This window comes from Haliotis asinina, chromosome 7 (genome assembly GCF_037392515.1).
Source record: "Haliotis asinina isolate JCU_RB_2024 chromosome 7, JCU_Hal_asi_v2, whole genome shotgun sequence".
Taxonomy (NCBI): Eukaryota; Metazoa; Mollusca; class Gastropoda; order Lepetellida; family Haliotidae; genus Haliotis; species Haliotis asinina.
In genome coordinates this window covers 62,947,421-62,965,585 of record NC_090286.1, presented here as the reverse complement: position 1 = coordinate 62,965,585, position 18,165 = coordinate 62,947,421, and the positions used below count along the sequence as shown (strand labels likewise).

At 41.7% G+C, this 18,165-nt stretch overlaps 1 protein-coding gene across 1 annotated transcript; it reads left to right on the top strand.

The window, feature by feature from the left end:
- Positions 1-3,553: 3,553 nt before the first annotated feature.
- On the top strand, positions 3,554-16,908 carry LOC137291656 (D-amino-acid oxidase-like). The gene is made up of 11 exons (XM_067823082.1): positions 3,554-3,699; positions 6,830-7,061; positions 7,210-7,324; positions 7,654-7,730; positions 8,943-9,008; positions 9,554-9,608; positions 9,861-9,962; positions 10,248-10,321; positions 12,072-12,189; positions 14,376-14,477; positions 15,176-16,908. The coding sequence occupies exons 2-11, from the start codon at positions 6,868-6,870 to the stop codon at positions 15,281-15,283; spliced, it is 1,011 nt and encodes a 336-aa protein (XP_067679183.1). The 5' UTR covers positions 3,554-3,699; positions 6,830-6,867; the 3' UTR covers positions 15,284-16,908.
- Positions 16,909-18,165: the final 1,257 nt, after the last annotated feature.

Below are 18,165 nucleotides of genomic sequence, written 5' to 3'. Positions count from 1 at the left end.
TCGCAAACTTGTATTAGGAGAGTGTTACAAGAGGGAAACTCTAACGGAGACGGCTGATTCTCGGGACTGCCCTGTCTGAAGGTCAGCATAGTGTTGGGCGCATAGGTATAGGATTGCGAGGAGTTACTTCCCGTACTTAGATGGTTCCCGATCACCTTTGATATGCGAGATGCGGGCTCACCTTACTTCCGGTACCTGATTTCCAGTGATGTTTATTCTAGAATTAGTTGTGCTTCCAACTTGCGCGATTGTCAAATGTGATTTTACTTGCCCGGAGCAAGTGTACAATATCAGACTTAGATGTCACAGCTGTTGACAGCTGTAATAGTAAAGGACGATTAGATCTGAGTCATCTTTTCCTTGCTATCAACTGACAGCCATAAGGAAACGTATAAAACATTGTTTGTCATCGGAAATCCCAAGGTCTCGCGAAGTGTCGGGACCTACTTGACTGCTTGTTGGTGTTGATTCGATTAGTAATTGACATGTGTCACTTACAGACTAAAGAACGTGATTTGAGTAAGGCTTTGGGACTGTGTGATAGTTACAAACGAAAGCTTTGGAGTAGATTTCCATGTTATTGGCAAGCGCTGTTAGTTATGGGAAGACGAGCCCAAAATAACGGATTCGAAAAAGCATCCACCGAGGAATTGATCCCAGGTGGTATCACAAGAGCCGAGGTGGCTGTTCATGTCTCACTAGTGGGAACTGGAGACAGTCACTTACATCGGCCAATGGAGTGCCTCGAAGTCATTTTCAAATATAAAAGGTCCCGGAAACATGCGTTGTTGTGACCTGTCAGTCATGTATGAAGTGTATTGATTTGTCAAATCTTTGTTAAGTTCAGTTTGTTAGATGTTGATATGTTCTTGTCTCAAGACTGAGACCGTTATATAGCTGGAATATTGCTGAGTGCGGCGTAAAACCAAACTCACTCAAGATTGAGCGGACAGGTCTTAGCCCGGAAGGACAATAATTAGACTGGAGACACATATCTGAAGATGAGATCTGGGTAGACACTACCAATAGGTCGATGTTTACATCCCACTGATACAACATGCCTTAACTGAAAAGAAAGTCTTCAAGAAGTTTTCTTAATTCTAAACGTAGACTGCTGAATAATCTCAAAGGTCATGTTTTGAAGTTAAAACAAGCATGCCCTGTACGCCTGCAAGTCCCTTTGACACATCTGTGTGAAAACCTTTGAAGCTCCGGGTTAGAGTTGAGTTGAGTTGAGGAGACGAACGGGGTCGTGGTAAGGCATGCTGATTATGCCATCAAATCCCAGCTGCGGTAATCGATGTTCATCATGTTGATCACTGGATTGTCTGGTCCAGACGCGATTGTATACAGACCGCTGCCTCTGGCTGGAATATTGCTGAGCGCCGTGTAAACTAAACTCATTGACTCGTTCGTTTTCTGTGAGTTGAACTGTCTGTATGAGAGTATGTCTGCGAGTCCTGTTGACTTGTGTGCACGAGAGCAGGACTGCGTGTTCTGATGACTTGCAGTAGTAAGCAAGAATACACATGAATCTGTGAAGCCGTTAAGTGGTGGATGTCACGTTGTTGATGATGTTGCAAGTTGTACAGAACTACGGCCACGGCGGTTCTGTGTTACACTACTCTGTGCAGTCTAACACACTGCACGAGTAGCAAAGGAGGCACCGACAACGAACAAAATGTGACTATATCCCAACTTACAGGGAGAACATGTTCAAATTTAAATAATGAATTTAAGAAAACTTTCATATTTCACTTTCAGAGGCACAGCTCAATGGGAAAGAGGATCTCAACAATGCAATAAAAAACAAATAAAAATCGCTATTGCTTAGAGTGTTTGTCGGTCATCAGTATTACCAGGTTCGATTCCCATTTGGAACAATAAAATACTTGAAAACATTGTGGAATTCAGCTGTCAACAAACATTGATCATAACTGATTCCGCAAGATTCTGATGAATGTGAAATAGTCCAGTGGCAATCCTTGAACTGAAATGCTTGGTTAGTGCCTATAGTGCTTTCAGTTATAATTACACGTGCAACGTTATGAAAGTATACCCTTTATCTGTACAGCTTTCGAACCACCGCCACCATCATGATGTATGTACACAACCCCATGGCCGTTTCTCTTCTGTGAGTTTGGGAAGTCACTGAAATCTGACAGTGATATATCTGACGTGATTTAATCAGAAATACGTGTACGTGTTGATGTGTTCGTCTTGTGTTTAACGTCATATTCCAGCGTTCAATCGTCAAGCCGAAGAACTGGATTCGATTCGGGTAATATGTGCAATATTTAAGCATACTATAGCTCTCGTATAGAACATTTCTCCCGCTTCAAATAATAACACATTGTACGAGGACTTCTGAACATGGTGGCAATGGATTTTGTTCAGTTGAATCTTTAGAGATTAAAAGGCAAATTGTGAAAACAAATCAGTGAACTCATCTGAATTTACTGCGAAGACAATATATAGAAATCTGGTTTTTCTCCTGACACCATCTGTTGAATCTTGGACGCAAGATATTCCCGCACGCAGTAAGTGTGTTCCCCTCGCAACAAACCTTCATGTATACGGGTTAGTTCTGCTCAGAAAATCAAAACTAACGAGAACTGAAAATTCAGAACAACTGAGAATCCCTTCAACTTCCTAGATAACAACATTAGATTTGTTGTATTAAGGGTTTTCTCATCTTCTTCTCACACACGAGGACTACGACCAGGTGGTGAAGGTGATAAGTAGCAGAGTAACATGAGCTGGAGAAACAACCTGAGGACAGGTGCTCTTTTACGGTTGTCTTATTACCCACATGCGGGAAATGCAACATGACAACCCTTATTGATATGATGCCTGTTAAAATGTATTTCTTGAGCATCGAGTGAATTCTGAGAAATATTCAGGTGAAACGTTATACCATCAAACTTGCAATGCCAAGAAGGGAGTAGTAATCTTGGTATTGTATACAATTCAGGGTCGTTGCAGTTTTGAGGATACGAACGGCTCTTCGATGTTGTATAAATATGTACACGTTTGTACAGACGCAATACACGTCTGTATAATGAAGTTAACAATCGTGTGTACATATTTAGCTAAGTGCATCTATTAATGGTAGAATTTCCGAAATAGGGTCTATTTAGTTTTAAGGCTTTAATGATTAAGCTGTGTGTTTTTCAAAGTATAGATCAATTGACATTACATTACATTTCATATAAGAAAAAAACCCAACGAAATCAGATGAATGATCATACCATCCATCCATCAGAAATACGATAATGTTTCTTCGGGAGATATTTCCTGATGTCATTCATCATTCGTTGTGTCTCCTGGTTCAATATATCGGGTAATTATGCACGCGACATGCATTAAAACGCATAAACCAAATTTCCGAGTCCATGTCAGCTAGACTGAACGAAGCCATAGATGATTGCCCCTTTAACTGAAGGTGAAAACGACGGCCTCTCTCGGCCAATATATACACTCGCCCTCGTATTTTGGCCCTTGCCTGTCTTTCTGTTTGGTCATCTCTGCCCTCGGACTCTCGACGGGCTTCACACCGGGAGTAGTTACCACCACGTAGCTACATGTATGTCATCGTCGAGATAAGTTATATGCCCTGGAGGACATACTCCCAAGTGGTCAAACTGAAGGTGAACACACGTTAGCTTGATCTGGTAGTGAGGTTCGTGATCGGAACAGGTAAACTTACATTAGAGGATATGGGTAGATTCTATAGTAAATATCTTAGATTTTGTGACATGAGCCATGTGGGGAGTACTCTATTGTGACCAAACGAGCGGTGCATTCGTGGCTCGCTCTTTATCTAGGTTAATGTGTCAGGTGTGAGCACTTGTTGCATTTGTGCTGAAATGTCGAATGATTCATTTATTGTTCTAGTTCGTATGATAGAAAGACTATGCATATATATACCCTATATTTAAACCTGTATGCTCGCTGCAGTAGTGACATAACTGATGTATATAAACTTGTATGATCTTTTTATCAGTGACATAACTGATGCATGTAAATTTGTATTATATGTGCAATAGTGACATAACTGGTGTGTATACACCCGCATTATATGTGCAGCTGTTGTGTAACTTGTGTATATACACATGTACTATCTCTTCAATACAGAACCATAACTCGAGTCCATAAGCCCGTATTATCTCTTAAGTATAGTGACGTACCTGATGCATGATCCTTGTGCAATTAATCTGTATAAGGTTTGCAGTTGGTTTCCCCAAGGCAGTGGGGAAATTCACATACTGAAACATGAGTCTCGTTAACCTGTACATACAATGACCTTCTTTTCAGCCGATCCGAATTTTCTCGTGTGAATATATGGTTATACTGAATTCCATTTCCTCGTTTCATAGGAAAATGGTACTTACAAATGAATTTTAATCTTAAACTTTAATAACATCGTATTTCTATATGTTATGTCGAAGTTTAGGCAGCATGACCTTAACTGCATCTGGCTCACTAGTTACACCAGTTACGTGTTGTTTTTGCACCTATTCAGTGTAGTTCTGTAACGCACAATGTGATTGATATGATGTCGTTTCCGTACAAAACCGCCAAACATTTCTAGGTACAGAGCATCGCTTTGAGATTTGAACGATTTCAAGGTTTCCGTTTGTTACATCTTGCCGTGCTACAGAGCATGCTGTATGACGTGCTTGCAAGGATTAGGAGCGTACTGTTGTAATATACAAGTGTTTACATGTATCAAATAATAGTGTTTAATATTCTCCTTCATTCAGGTAGTTAAATGAACTTGTCTAAAAATTCTGGAATGATCATTGCGCAAAGTTGCGCAATAGGACGGAACCCAGTCAACAGAAACGAGACTTGTGCAATCGATGTTTTGACTTGCCTCAATATAACTATATGTATATATGCAAGACATAGCCAGTGCTTTAAGTGTGTCTTAACATTTGATGGATAGTATATGGACGCATTATGTCGGAAACCACACTTTAGATCTCTAGATCATGAATGATCTTGGGATTAACGACGTAGGTTATGTAGTAAATGAATGTGGAGTCGACGGAAGGAACGGTCTCATGCCCTGTTGGGGGGTGCTCAGAAACAGTATACGGTGGGATCACTGTGTGTTATGCACTGACATGTCACGTGCCTAGTAAAACCATGACCACATCCTCGTTCCGACATTTTGTCGTTTTTTGTCTCGTGATGACAACGCAAAACAAGACTTGCATTGTAGCTGAGAACTCCCAACAGCAGGCCTCTATCACCTTACCATGGCCTGAACTTAGTCCAGCTTGGTCAACCGCTGAACACATCTGGGATTAAATCATCAGGTTTTAACATGATATTTAGTGGTCCAGAAGTAACACGTCTGTAACACTGTGCAACTGCGGTTACGTATAACAATTGTGCTATATCAGTCAAAGTATTAAATCGCGAGTTCGGGGAATTGGCTCGCTTGGCAAGAGGTATAACTAAACCAACCCACACACAACACAACACCTAAGTAAAGCAAACAAGGAGTTTAGTGCACGGCAATCACAAGATGATTTTACATGATAATTCAATAGTAATATGTTACAATAATAGTTACCAATCAGCTTTCAAAGAGCATACACGTCATACACAGATTCGTTTTACACACTCTATTAATCACGACACACATTCAAACGTATACAACGTAATGTCATTGTTAAATACTCTACACATAAGGCGAGAGGGCGTTTATACAATATACATAGTACACAGTTACAAAACACTATAGTATTCACAACGTAATACAATACATAAAATATGTCACATACAACGTAATAGGCATTCATGCAGCACAGACAGCAAAGTGCTGACAACGCAATGTGCGACACACTTTATACAATCCACAATAGTCACAAAACAATGTAAAGTTAATATTATCAAATAAAAAAAATCTAAACCGCAAATACAGAGTAACTGAGAAATGCATTTAACGACGCCGCGTTTCACATAGACCTAACGGTTGTGCCAAGGGTCGGAATATACAGGTAAAGTATGCACAATAGATTACAGTTAATAAAGAACAGCAATGGTAACGATTTGTCAAAGTAGAAGAAAGTAAAGTTTCTTACCTGAGTAAAACAAACGAGGAGTTTAATGCACAGCAATCGCCAGATGATATGTGACTGTGTGCCATCCTTGTTTTATATTTATTCCAGTTATCATCACTAATTCCATTTACTGGTAAAACTGCCCATAAAGTTGTTGTTGTTGTGAACTTCAGTTGTTATATCTCAATCTTATTGCCTAATTCGACTGACGATAAGGTGCCTACTGCGCAGTTAACTTACTCTGTCTTGACAAGATTATATTAAAGTTTTGATAAACGTCGGCGTTGATGAGTGAAGTTCACACTGAATTCGATTAGTTTATCTCTATCTGCTCAGTGTGACCCATGGCCAGCTGGAGATTGTGAAACGTGGTCAGTTGGTCTGTAAAATGTCCATATTTCATTAACACATCTTATCATAAAATATTCAGAAACACTGCGTTTTCCCCATGTTAATATTACTTTTAAATAAAGTAAAAAACAGCCATTCGTATTGCAGTCTGTGTCTTCATTTTAGTCCCATTAGGGTGGGAGCATCATTTGTATGGGTTAAAGAGTGGAATTCCACGTGCTTACCATGGCAACAAGAACAGTTGCCTAGAGACATATTGGACGCTAACAATGGCAGCACGGTTATTTGTAGCTTTATTGCCCATTGTACATCAAAACTACTGTATGCACATTGTCCCTGTGTTGACAGTACTTGCATGTAACAACCTACAATCCAACGTTTCTTATTTTATTTTCCTTCAGCTTCATAAAACACCGGATCCTGCTTCAGTGCCAACATCATGGTGAGGAAGAGAGTTTGTGTGATCGGCGCAGGCGTCAGTGGGATTGCGTCCGCCGTGTGTGTCCAGCGTCAGTGTCCAAACGTTGACGTCACTCTCGTGGCAGACGTGTTTTCACCCAAAACAACGTCGGACGTGTCTGGTGGGTTTTGGGAGCCGTATTGTCTCGGGGACACCCCTAAAGACCTCATCAAGTAAGTGGACGGACGTATTACGACGATTACGATTTGGTTGTAGTTTGGATTCCAGCTCTGCAGCAGTATTTCCTAAACGTGACCACTTCTATGCTGCGTCCTGTGATATCTTTCTTGTTGTAAGTATGTTTATTGGCCGTTTCTACAGAACATGGAGCTCCGTGACGTGGGATTATCTCCTGAGTTTATACAACTCCCCAGTCGCCGGAAGGGTTGGGTGTCAGCTGCTGTCGGGCTACACACTGACTGACGGAGACTGTCCTGTGAGTATCTCGGTAACGACATGCGAGTCTGGGGACATGTGGGGGCATGTATTGATTGTAGGACCTCACCCGGCCCTCGGCTAACCTATCAGCAGATAGGACTGTCAGTATCTTAGTATGGACCACAGCTCCTCTGCCTCTGTGACCACTGTTCCTTCCTTTCAGTACAGAAAAGCGAACGTCTGACTAGACACTGTTTGACGGACTCTGACCCTTGAGTACCAGTAGTTTGGTCTTCACCAGTGACCAGATGACACGTATACAGGCCAGAGGTCAGCTCTTTGTGTCAACAGTTTCTCTGTTACCACTTCTCCTTCCTTTCTGTACAGGATCCAGATTTCAAAGATCAAGTGTTTGGTTTCCGCCAGCTCACATCCGAGGAGCTAAAACAATTTCCAATGGCAAGGTATGTATTTTACGGCCACAAAATATTTGCACACTTTGAACATTTGAGGACTGAGTGCGCATCTTAATATTATATTTGGTTAAAAGCATCAAGTGGTGGATAAACACTGTTATGGAATATGATCGTTCGTTCTTGAAGATTGTTTCGGGTTTTTTAAAGATGTATCGGGAATGCCGTCAGCGAGGAGATCCCCTGTCGCTATATATATTTCTCCTATGTGCAGAAATACTTGCAATACTGATAAGTAATAATAAGTATATAAAAGTATTAAGACAGGCGAGTATGAATATTTTCTCTCACAATACGCAATGAGCTGTTCTCTCGATGGCGATACATATTCTTTCTCAGAAGGAGTAATGGGGTCTTTTTGTCGTTAAAGCGTTTGCTCGCCGCGAAGAAGAACCGGGTTCGATTCGCCACATGGGTACATCGTGTGAAGCCCATTTTTTTGTGACTTGATATTGCTGCAATGTTGCTAACAGCGGCGTAATACTGAACTCACTCACTTAGTCTTTATCAGCACATCTGTAACTAAGCGCCAAAATGTATCTCTCAAATTGATAATGCTTTTCTACGCAGATTTTTTGACATGATGACAGCTTTTCAGAGAAGGTCTCAAACTGTTTTCACCAAATTATCAGAGAAAATGCATACTAGTAATTCTACAAGTGGGAAAACCTTCTTAAACCTACAATCTGCGAAACTGTATAGTTTACAATTTCATATCAATTTAGTGTATATAAACAATGGCTTCATCTTCAGATTTTGCACCCTATTTTCCCACAAAGTCGGTTTGTGATAGGTAGACAAAACTTGTGCAGTTAGGCTTCGCCCGAAAAAGAATCTATTTCTGGCCGTTTCTGGGAATGCAATGTGATGGGTCCCGCTTGGAACCTTTTTCGGAAAACATACTTTTGGCAAAATGTCTTATTAGGATGTGTACAACCAAACTACAACCCTATTGATACAATAATTACAATGATGACAACATTATACTGGTATGCAATTGAAGACTCTAGCATACCGGGCCTATATTCCAAAATATCCAGCGGGAGTATGAGCTGTTGGAAACTCTACAAGTGACCCTGCCACTGTCTTTCATAATGCATTATGTAGAGACGTGTGTGTCCATGTGCTTGTGCAATACTGAAATGTAACAACATTATGTATACACTGACACATTAGACCATGTATCTGTCTGTCTGTCTTCAGAAATGGCAGCTTCCATACAACCCTGCAGATTGATGTCGTGCTGTACCTGCAGTGGTTGATGGGGAGGTATGTTGTAGACAGTCGAGACGTCGAGACCATACAGATAAATTTCACATGAACAACGGAGAGGTATGGTGTCCGTAAGGTCCTACAGATAGATATCAAGATGGGTGAATGGGAGGTATGGTGTGTACCGATAGATGTGTAGATGGACGACGGAGAGGTATGGTGTCCGTAAGGCCCTACAAATAGATGTGTAGATGGATGACGGAGAGGTACGGTGTCCGTAAGGTCCTACAGATAGATATCAAGATGGGTGAATGGGAGGTATGGTGTGTACCGATAGATGTGTAGATGGACGACGGAGAGGTATGCTGAACACACGACCCTTCAGATGGATGTCGAGATGGACGATGGACAGTTATGCTGGACATACGACCCTTCAGGTAGACGTCGAGATTGACGACGGAAAGGTATGTTGTACACACGACCCTTCAAATAGATGTGGTGTGCATTGCAAAGGAGATGATCAACACAACCCACACAGGCATTCTCTGCACTGGGACTGCCATTTAGCGTGCCTTTGTGACAGTATATTGGCATTGTTGCAGGTTTACGCTTCAAGGTGGCAGAGTTCAGCAAAGAAAAGTAGATTCTCTGGAGGAGGTCAGTTGGTCTTGCTATTCATCTGATACACATCGAAAAAGCTTGAAGCAACTCTCTTTTGGTCCGCCCAAAGTCCAACAGAACGTGTTCGGCACGTGCTACAGCCAATCCACTCTGGCCCCGATAATTGTTTCACCATACACTTTTGATTCTCCTTTTATCGTTACGGTTTCCTGGGGTTAACGTGAATTACCCCCCAGGAGTTCTGTCTCCGTAGTGCTCCATATCTATCACATGTGACAATGTCCGCAGATGTCCGGCAAGTATGACGTCGTTGTCAACTGTACTGGGTTGGGCTCCTATACTCTCATGCGAGACACGTCTCTCAAGCCAGTGCGAGGCCAACTGCTGCGGGTGAGGCTGTAGGCGTTATCAAAATATATACAGCCACTGTCATGATAGTTACATTTGGTAGATATTGTAAATTGTCGCTGAAAACCACGTCAATATTTCTTATGTATATTTCTTGGTTGCAAACATGACTGGAAGAAATATCTTTATTGCATTGGTCATATATATGTACAAATATAATCTGGAATCATGTATTTCTCAGCGGGTGTATTTATTTCCATCACGTGACCTTCATACACGTAATGATTTTCCTTACAATTATTCCGATTCTTTGAATGATGATTTCAGATGCGAGCTCCCTGGGTCAAGCATTTTTACCTCTTCACACGTAGCAATGCTCCTGCGACCTACATGTTTCCCTCGTACGTATGTCTTCTCACAGGGTGTTTGCAAGACACGTTGGTAACGCATGTCTTCCACTCACCTCCTGCAGGTTGAGGTTCGCGTTGGTGCATAATGACTGCATACGGTGAACATTTAATTTCATATGTTTATTGGCATATATAACAAAAATCATGTACATTTAATATCTTTAGAAATAATGCCATTAGGAATGCTGTCGACCATCTATTTCAAGCAGTCGAGAGATTTGTTCTTGTTCGTTGAAAAACAACGCTATTTTTCACACCTGGACAGCCGTGTTATGTTTGTATTGAAGCCCCCGATAAACAAACGCTTTGCCCATGTCGTTGTATTCATCCCTTCCCGTCTGTTCGTTCCTTCTGACGATGGCTAAACTGTCGGTTATACTGTATCAACTGCAGTACGAGTGACTGAGATGTGGTCCATATATTCACATGGAATAAGGTATTGCAGCAACCCTGTTTATCAATATGTTACCAGTAACCATAGCAAAGGAACTAAAGGTATTGCAGCAACCCTGTTTATCAATATGTTACCAGTAACCATAGCAAAAGAACTAAAGGTATTGCAGCAACCCTGTTTATCAATATGTTACCAGTGACCATAGCAAAGGAACTTTAGAATAAAAACTCAATTTATCTTACTGTTTGGATAACATGATCCCCAAGAAACTATTAAACACCAAATCTAATCCGAAAGGTAAAAAAAAACATACTAGTTTATTCAGAGCATCAAACAGCACAACATAGCTCATTTTGCAGGTCTGATAACCGTGATTGTATGACGTTAACAAATGCGGTCACTGAAAAGATGTATTAGTATCAGTAACCGGCCACAGTCTCTAGTGGAACTGCAAGACCATTCCTGGCCTCCTCCTCGCTGACTGTATCTAACTTTGGATTGCGTTCCATTTTTGGATGCCTTGTTCCAATGCACCAGCGTCTTACACTGGAGGATCTCTAAGGGGTATTCTGCGACGTATGTGGCACATCCTGGTGGGCCATGGTAGAGTTTCCACCTCCTCTTGATGTTAGAAATCACCCATGCCACATTATTGGTGTGGCCTTGCATTGTCTTCCATTAAGATGCTCATAGAAATGTGGCACAGCAACGATGTACCGTTGTATATTCAGATATTGCCTGATGGTCAGAGAGTCAAATTTACTACCATGTCCGAGTCCCTCGCGTTCATGAATCCCTGACAAGTGGACCCTTTCGTATGACCTCAAATTCCAGTGGGGTTGAGCTTTACATCATATTGCTCTGGAGATTGAACTTGGGCGATCCTAGTCGACTGTGAACTGACCTGTTGAAAAAACACCCCGCATACCAATAACCTGCCATCATATTGTCAGTTCAGAAGGTCCATACTTACACATCAGCAGTGAAATCAGTTATCAAGCTGTAAGAACAGTTTACTGAAACTCGGTATATGCTTAGTGATAGGTGCAGGTACTGCACGTGATGCTAGTCTTAGATCGTAGTTCGTACACATCGAAAATCATTGTATGGTGCACCCAAAGAGTCTAAATAATTATACAACCATAGTTATGATACGAACCTAAATGTCCATATCGTTGTTAAAATTTGTGGGTATGTCGATACTATGTGTGTGTAATGTTTAATGAATGAAGACCCCCATCTCATGACATTGCTGGAACTTTGTCAGAAGGACATAACTCAATATTGATTACTATAGTATGTTGCTGATTTATTGATGAATGCTCTCTAAAACTGTCTTCGTTGTAGCTGTCGCAGTCTTGTAGTTGGAGGGGTGTCACAAGAGGGAAACTGGAATGAAAACGTGGATGAGGCAGATTCTCGGGACATACACCAGAGGGCGCTCTCATTACTGCCCTGCCTCAAGGTCAGCATGCATTTGCTGTTTGCCACAAAATGACATAATGTAACTGACAGTCTGAGCGATCGAAATAACGCCAGTAAGAAATGATATTTGGCACTGAGAGAGCCAATGGATAGAAACACTGTTTTTACTTATATACTAGGCACATAAAGAAACTGTGCATCCAAAAATTGAAAATCTAAATTGATCAAACCTGTGCAGACACACAAGGATTTAAATCAGAGATTAGTAACATGCATCCAACATGCATGCGCGTGCCACGTTCCGTGATGTCAGTGGTTTCGTCCTTGAGACGTGCAATACGTTGTTTGCACGTGCATTCTGGGAAAGAGAAACCGAGCAAATGAATGCCACACAATACTGTCACTTTGGAAAGCTCATCCCCTGCCCTTGCGATCATTTAAAACATTAAACGGCAACTGAAACCCATAGCATGCCAAGGCTAACGCCTGCACAACATCATGAGGCTATTGGGATGGTCCGTGGAGGAATGTCTCAACGGCAAGTGGCTGCATATTTCCACTGCTACCGGAACACCATTTCTGCACTGGTGAGACACTCCAAGAACGCAAATGACGTCATCGATCGGCCACGTTCTGGACGTCCACGTGTACCAACTCCAAGACAGGATAGATGGAGAGGGGTGACCCATCTTCGCCACAGGTTTCAGACTGAAATGGTGACTGCCCGGACCATCCGGACCAAATGTGGTGCCGAGATGGTGTCCGCAGACCCTGGTTTTGGTGGAGAAATGTTGTTTTTACAGATGAGTCATGGTTTAACATTTTTCGTAGTGACGGACATGAACGTGCCTTAAGACGCGTGGGGAGAACGTTGTGCCCAGGCCTCTGTCTTGGAGAGCAATCGCTTTGGTGATGGTTCCGTGATGACTTGGGGTGGAATAACAGCACGCCAAAGAACTCCTTTGGTGATTGTTCAGGGGCAGCTTTACTGGTGTGGGCGACAGGGATCCAATTCGACGACCTGTGGTAATTCCCTTTCTTGCAACATCATGGCCCTGGGTTACCATTCCAACAGGACAATGCCCGCCCTCATACGGCAAGGGCTGCTATAGATTTCTTGCGACACCACAACGCTGACTTACTACTTTGGCCTGCAAATTCACCGGATCTCTCCCTGATGGAGCATGTTTGGGTCGAGAGGGATCGACGTCTAGGCCGTCTTCCTCATTCGCCAGATAACGTCCTTGACCTTGCAACAGAACTTGAGAGAATCTGGCGTGACACCCCACAAGCCTTCCTTGCACGTTTGACAGGCTCTATGTTTCGTCGATGTACTGCTGTTCTCGATGCCGATGGTGGATATACCCGTTATTGATCTTGTGACATGGTCGGTTGACCTCTGTCCTGCTTGTGTACTCGTGACGTCATTGTGATTGACTTTTCACTTCAAATTCTCCCGATTTGTTATGGTCTCATGGTCCCTCCATTCTGTATGTACCTTTTACATTGTTATCGTACTTATCAGCTGGAACAATATTTTGACACTGCACAGTTTCGTTATGCGGCTCGTATATAGTTCTCACTCAGTAAGGTATGGTCATCTTCACTTAGCACGAGACCAAGGTAATCGAGACCGGGAGCTGGAAGGGGGAATGGAGGCGAAGAACGGTCTGACATACCACGAGATGCACTAAAAGTGTTGAATAAAAGGTATTTCACGTGGGTAATTGTTACACATAGGGTTGGAAATGTGAGAGCGCAACCCAGTGAAGACATGGGTATATACTTTTGATGGTGGCGATATTTTATTTTGACATGAAAAATACTTTTCGAACCGAAGTGAAGGAAGTACGTTGCCAACCTCTGCTCGCTTCGCTCGCATATAAGAAGATTTGTCATATTCTCTATGCTGCGCAGCCCCATTTGCGCTACAATTTGCCTGTGCCGAGACGGACATAAAACATGCATATACTCAACCTCTGATCGCGGATGTCAATGCTAGTAGCACGAGAGCCACAGTGGTTGTTCGTATATCTCAGTGGGGTGATTTGTCGACAGTCATTTCCAACGACCAGTGGAATGTCGCGAAGCCATCTTCTTATAAAAAAAAGGTCTCGGAAACAGGCGTTGTTTTACCTGACCTTCATGTGTGACATGTTCATAAGTCTTTGTGTTCACTTTATGTTGTTGTGATGTGTGTACATCTGGTGGAGTGTCTTTTTGAAGGGAGCGAAGATCGAGTCTGTGTTGACAGGTCTTAGGCCCGGAAGGACACAAGTTAGACTGGAGACACAACATCTGAAGATGAGATCTGGGGACACACTGCCAGTAAGTCGAAATTTAAAACCGACAATACCACCTGCGTTAACTGAAAAGGAAGTCTTCACGATGTTTTCTTAAAATTAATTCAGTTTCAATGAGGTCAGATACCTATAACGTGGACTGCTGAATAATCTAAAACGGTACGTTTGAAGTTAAAACAAGCATGCCCGCAAGTCTGCAAGTTCTGTTGACCTGTCTGTATGAGAACCCATGGCGATCGGGTTTAGACTTGATCTTCAGTAACCCATGCTTGTCGTATGAGGAGCCTAATGGGATCGGGTGGTCAAGCTTACTAACTTGGTTGACACATGCCGTCATTCTCAACTTGCGTAAATCGATGTTAATGGTGTTGATCACTGGCTTGTCTGGGCTTGTCTTTCATTATGAAATCAACTATTTTTAAAGAATTGTTTCAAAGGCCGAATGTCTGCAACACAGAATGTTTTAATTATCTCTAATGATTTGAAGTTGAGTAACAGTTTAGCTGGCCTATGGACAAGCAAATCTCCGTTGACTTGTCTGTATGAACACATGCCTGTGTGTCATGTGGACTTGTCTGTGTGAGAGCAGACCTGTCTATTTTGTTGTCTTGTCTGTGTAAGAACAGGCCTGTGTGTCGTGTTGGCCTGCATTAGTAAAACGGACTACAAGTGCATCTATGTAGGTGTAAATTGGTGGAAGTCACGTTGTTGACGATGTTGCAGGTTGTACACAACTACGGCCACGGCGGCGCTGGGATTACACTGCACTGGGGATGCGCCCTACAAACCGCACGACTTGTCAAGGAGGTGCTGACAACAAGCAAACTGTGATCATATTCCAATTCACACTGAGAACATATTCAGATTTAAAACGAGAATTTGTTTTTATTTCATTAGCATACACACACCTCAGCTGAAAAGAGTGTCCGGAATAGGACAATATATATGATTCATTGAAAATGCGCTGGACCTTCAATATTTAGAGTACACTGTCCATATTGGACGCTAATAATAAACCATGCGTTCTCGGCACGTCAAGTTAATATGGGGGGAAAGCCCAAAGAGATGCAGGTCCATCAATACCACCAGACCATTGACTCGGGGATATCAACATTTTGGCGGAGTCATTGTGATCCTTGGTTTGTCAGCCCATGACATTCTGTTTCACTTGGCCAATGCCTACCACCTGCGTCACTTCCGGTAGACCGATACTGTAAGTGATGGTTGACAAAGTCTGAGCCGAGCTATGACAGGGTTATGATGTTGCAGACGGAGAAGGTTACACACAGATATGAAGGTGGTTAACACTGTAGGACCTCTAGCCTGGGTCACACATATAACTCACACTGCACTATATATAGTCAACCAAACACCCTCATCTAGAGCATAAAGAAAATATCCGCTCCCCATACAGTTAATGGGGTCCTGGTAGGACCATATTGGAGTGTGTTGAACTTTTGAGACTTACAACATGGTCGTATTATCCCCGGGGAGCTGAGGAGGACAGTTCACACTTTTCCACTAACAGGGTTATTAATGGAATGCTAGTCTTAAAGAGCATTTAGGAAGGAAAAAGATCTGTATCGCAAGAAAAACTATTCGAAATACAGAAATAGTTACAACTCTATGCTGTGAGAAAAGGGCTGGCTATTGAAGGATTCAGTTTAATCAAGACTCATGTCATACGTCCATAATGCAAAACAGTTGTGGAACTCCTTGCATCAGTTTGCTCGCAGGTCTGAAAACGCCATCACTGTCACGATTGGTAGGTGGAATACTTATTTGTAAACTTATATTCCAGTCATATAATTCAGATAACGATTACTCGTCATGTTCCGACGAGACTTCAAACTAAACAAGAGAATAAAGATTGCATATTTGATATGAAATGCGGTAAAGCGTCTGGTTAGGACGAGCTGGTAAATGAGATGTCCAAATCCTCAGCGGACATTTTGATGTTTGATGTTTAATTTGACAAATCACATTTCCCTGCGTCTTGAAGTACCTGACTTATAATACCGAACCATAAAGCTGGAGGTATTAATCTACCTGACAATTATCGTGGTATCACGCTACTCAGCATAGGTAATAAATTACTAGTATATAGGGCGATACTGTATAAACGTTTAGTATTCTGGACATTGCCTACGATAGTGCTGTAGAATCCTAAGCTGGATTCTGAAGTGATTACAGTACCACGGTCTGTGATTGGGCGATATTTATCCTAAAAATAGAGGTAAATTTTATGGACTTAGTAGGGCTTTTGTGGACTTCTCTACGGCGTTTGATCTCCAGAAACACGGTGTCTCTGAAATGCTCAACAATTTACAGGAAGTATATTGTAGTGTCAAAGTCCGCATTAGATCACAAACAGTCCTTTCTTGTCCCATTGGCCTAAGACAAGGCTGTGTGTTAAGTCCATTCCTCTTTTCTATATCTATAAATGAATTTGCGTATGAAATAGAATCTTCTTGTCTATCTGGTATACAACTTCACCCTGATTTAGTATACTTCTATACGATATTTGCTGGCGATATCTCTTCCTGGAAAGCACTGTTATCGGATTACAGAAACAAAATAATGTACTGGACTCTTATTGTAATGATTATGCTTTAACTGTTAATCTTAAAACACATTATGCTTTATACAGTCGTTCAAAAACATTCCTATATTCTTCGTTTGAAACAGCATTTGGTAGTGAAATGTTAGTAGGCACTTTAACACTGTCAGAATGTGGAAATGCTCTAGCTCGCCTGATTTGTGGTTCCCACAGTTCGTAATAGAAACGGCAGGCCGATGTGTGAAGCGGTGTAGACCAGACAGAACGTGTTTAGTTAGCCTTATATCGAGAATGAATATAATTTATTAGTGCTTGTTGTGTCCATGAAGAAATTAGAACCATATTTATACCTTAAGAATACTTTGACCATCCTTTGTATCACAAATGTGCAAGAATTATGTCCAGAAATAATGGAACTCTTCTGAGCAACTTAGTTATTTGTGTGTACAAAGCAATGCTTGTCAGGCTACATATCCTCAGTGTATGGCATGATAATGTCTCCCACACATGTAACAGTCATATGTGCCTAATGCCTCCCCACTTCAGAAACACACTTGACTTAAAACATCCCACATCTGTCATTATTGGTATTGAGATCACGATTGATATATATCTATGTAAGTAAGACAAGATCAAATTCTTTTTAGGTTACTCGAATCAAACTTAATCCTCAGTCTACTAAAATAAGCTGCCTAGAGTTACGATCTCTGATCCCGCTCGACCAGGAGTAGCGGACATTGTCTCAACCTTGATGTTTACATTCTATGTGCCACTTTGAAATAGCAACACAAATAATACCAACAAAAACCAATTGTCTCATTTAGAATAGACAACAGAGAAGACGGAATATTCTCCAGACACACATAAAGCACAATACAACACATCAGTATCATTCTGCTTTAAAATCACCCTAGTTCAAATATGACAATCCAGACTTATTTCTCATTGTATTTGTTCAAAGCTATGATTGATCAACCGGACCTTGACTCACAAGTGTCTACTTCTTCCCGCTGTCATTTCTTCTTCTGTTCTTATAAATCAGTCGGAGTTACAGAAAGCAACAGAGGTAAGGCTCATACCACCAAACATGGATGACACTACTGTAGAGACCATACAGGTTTTTACGCACCAGTTATGTCACTATTGTAGAGCT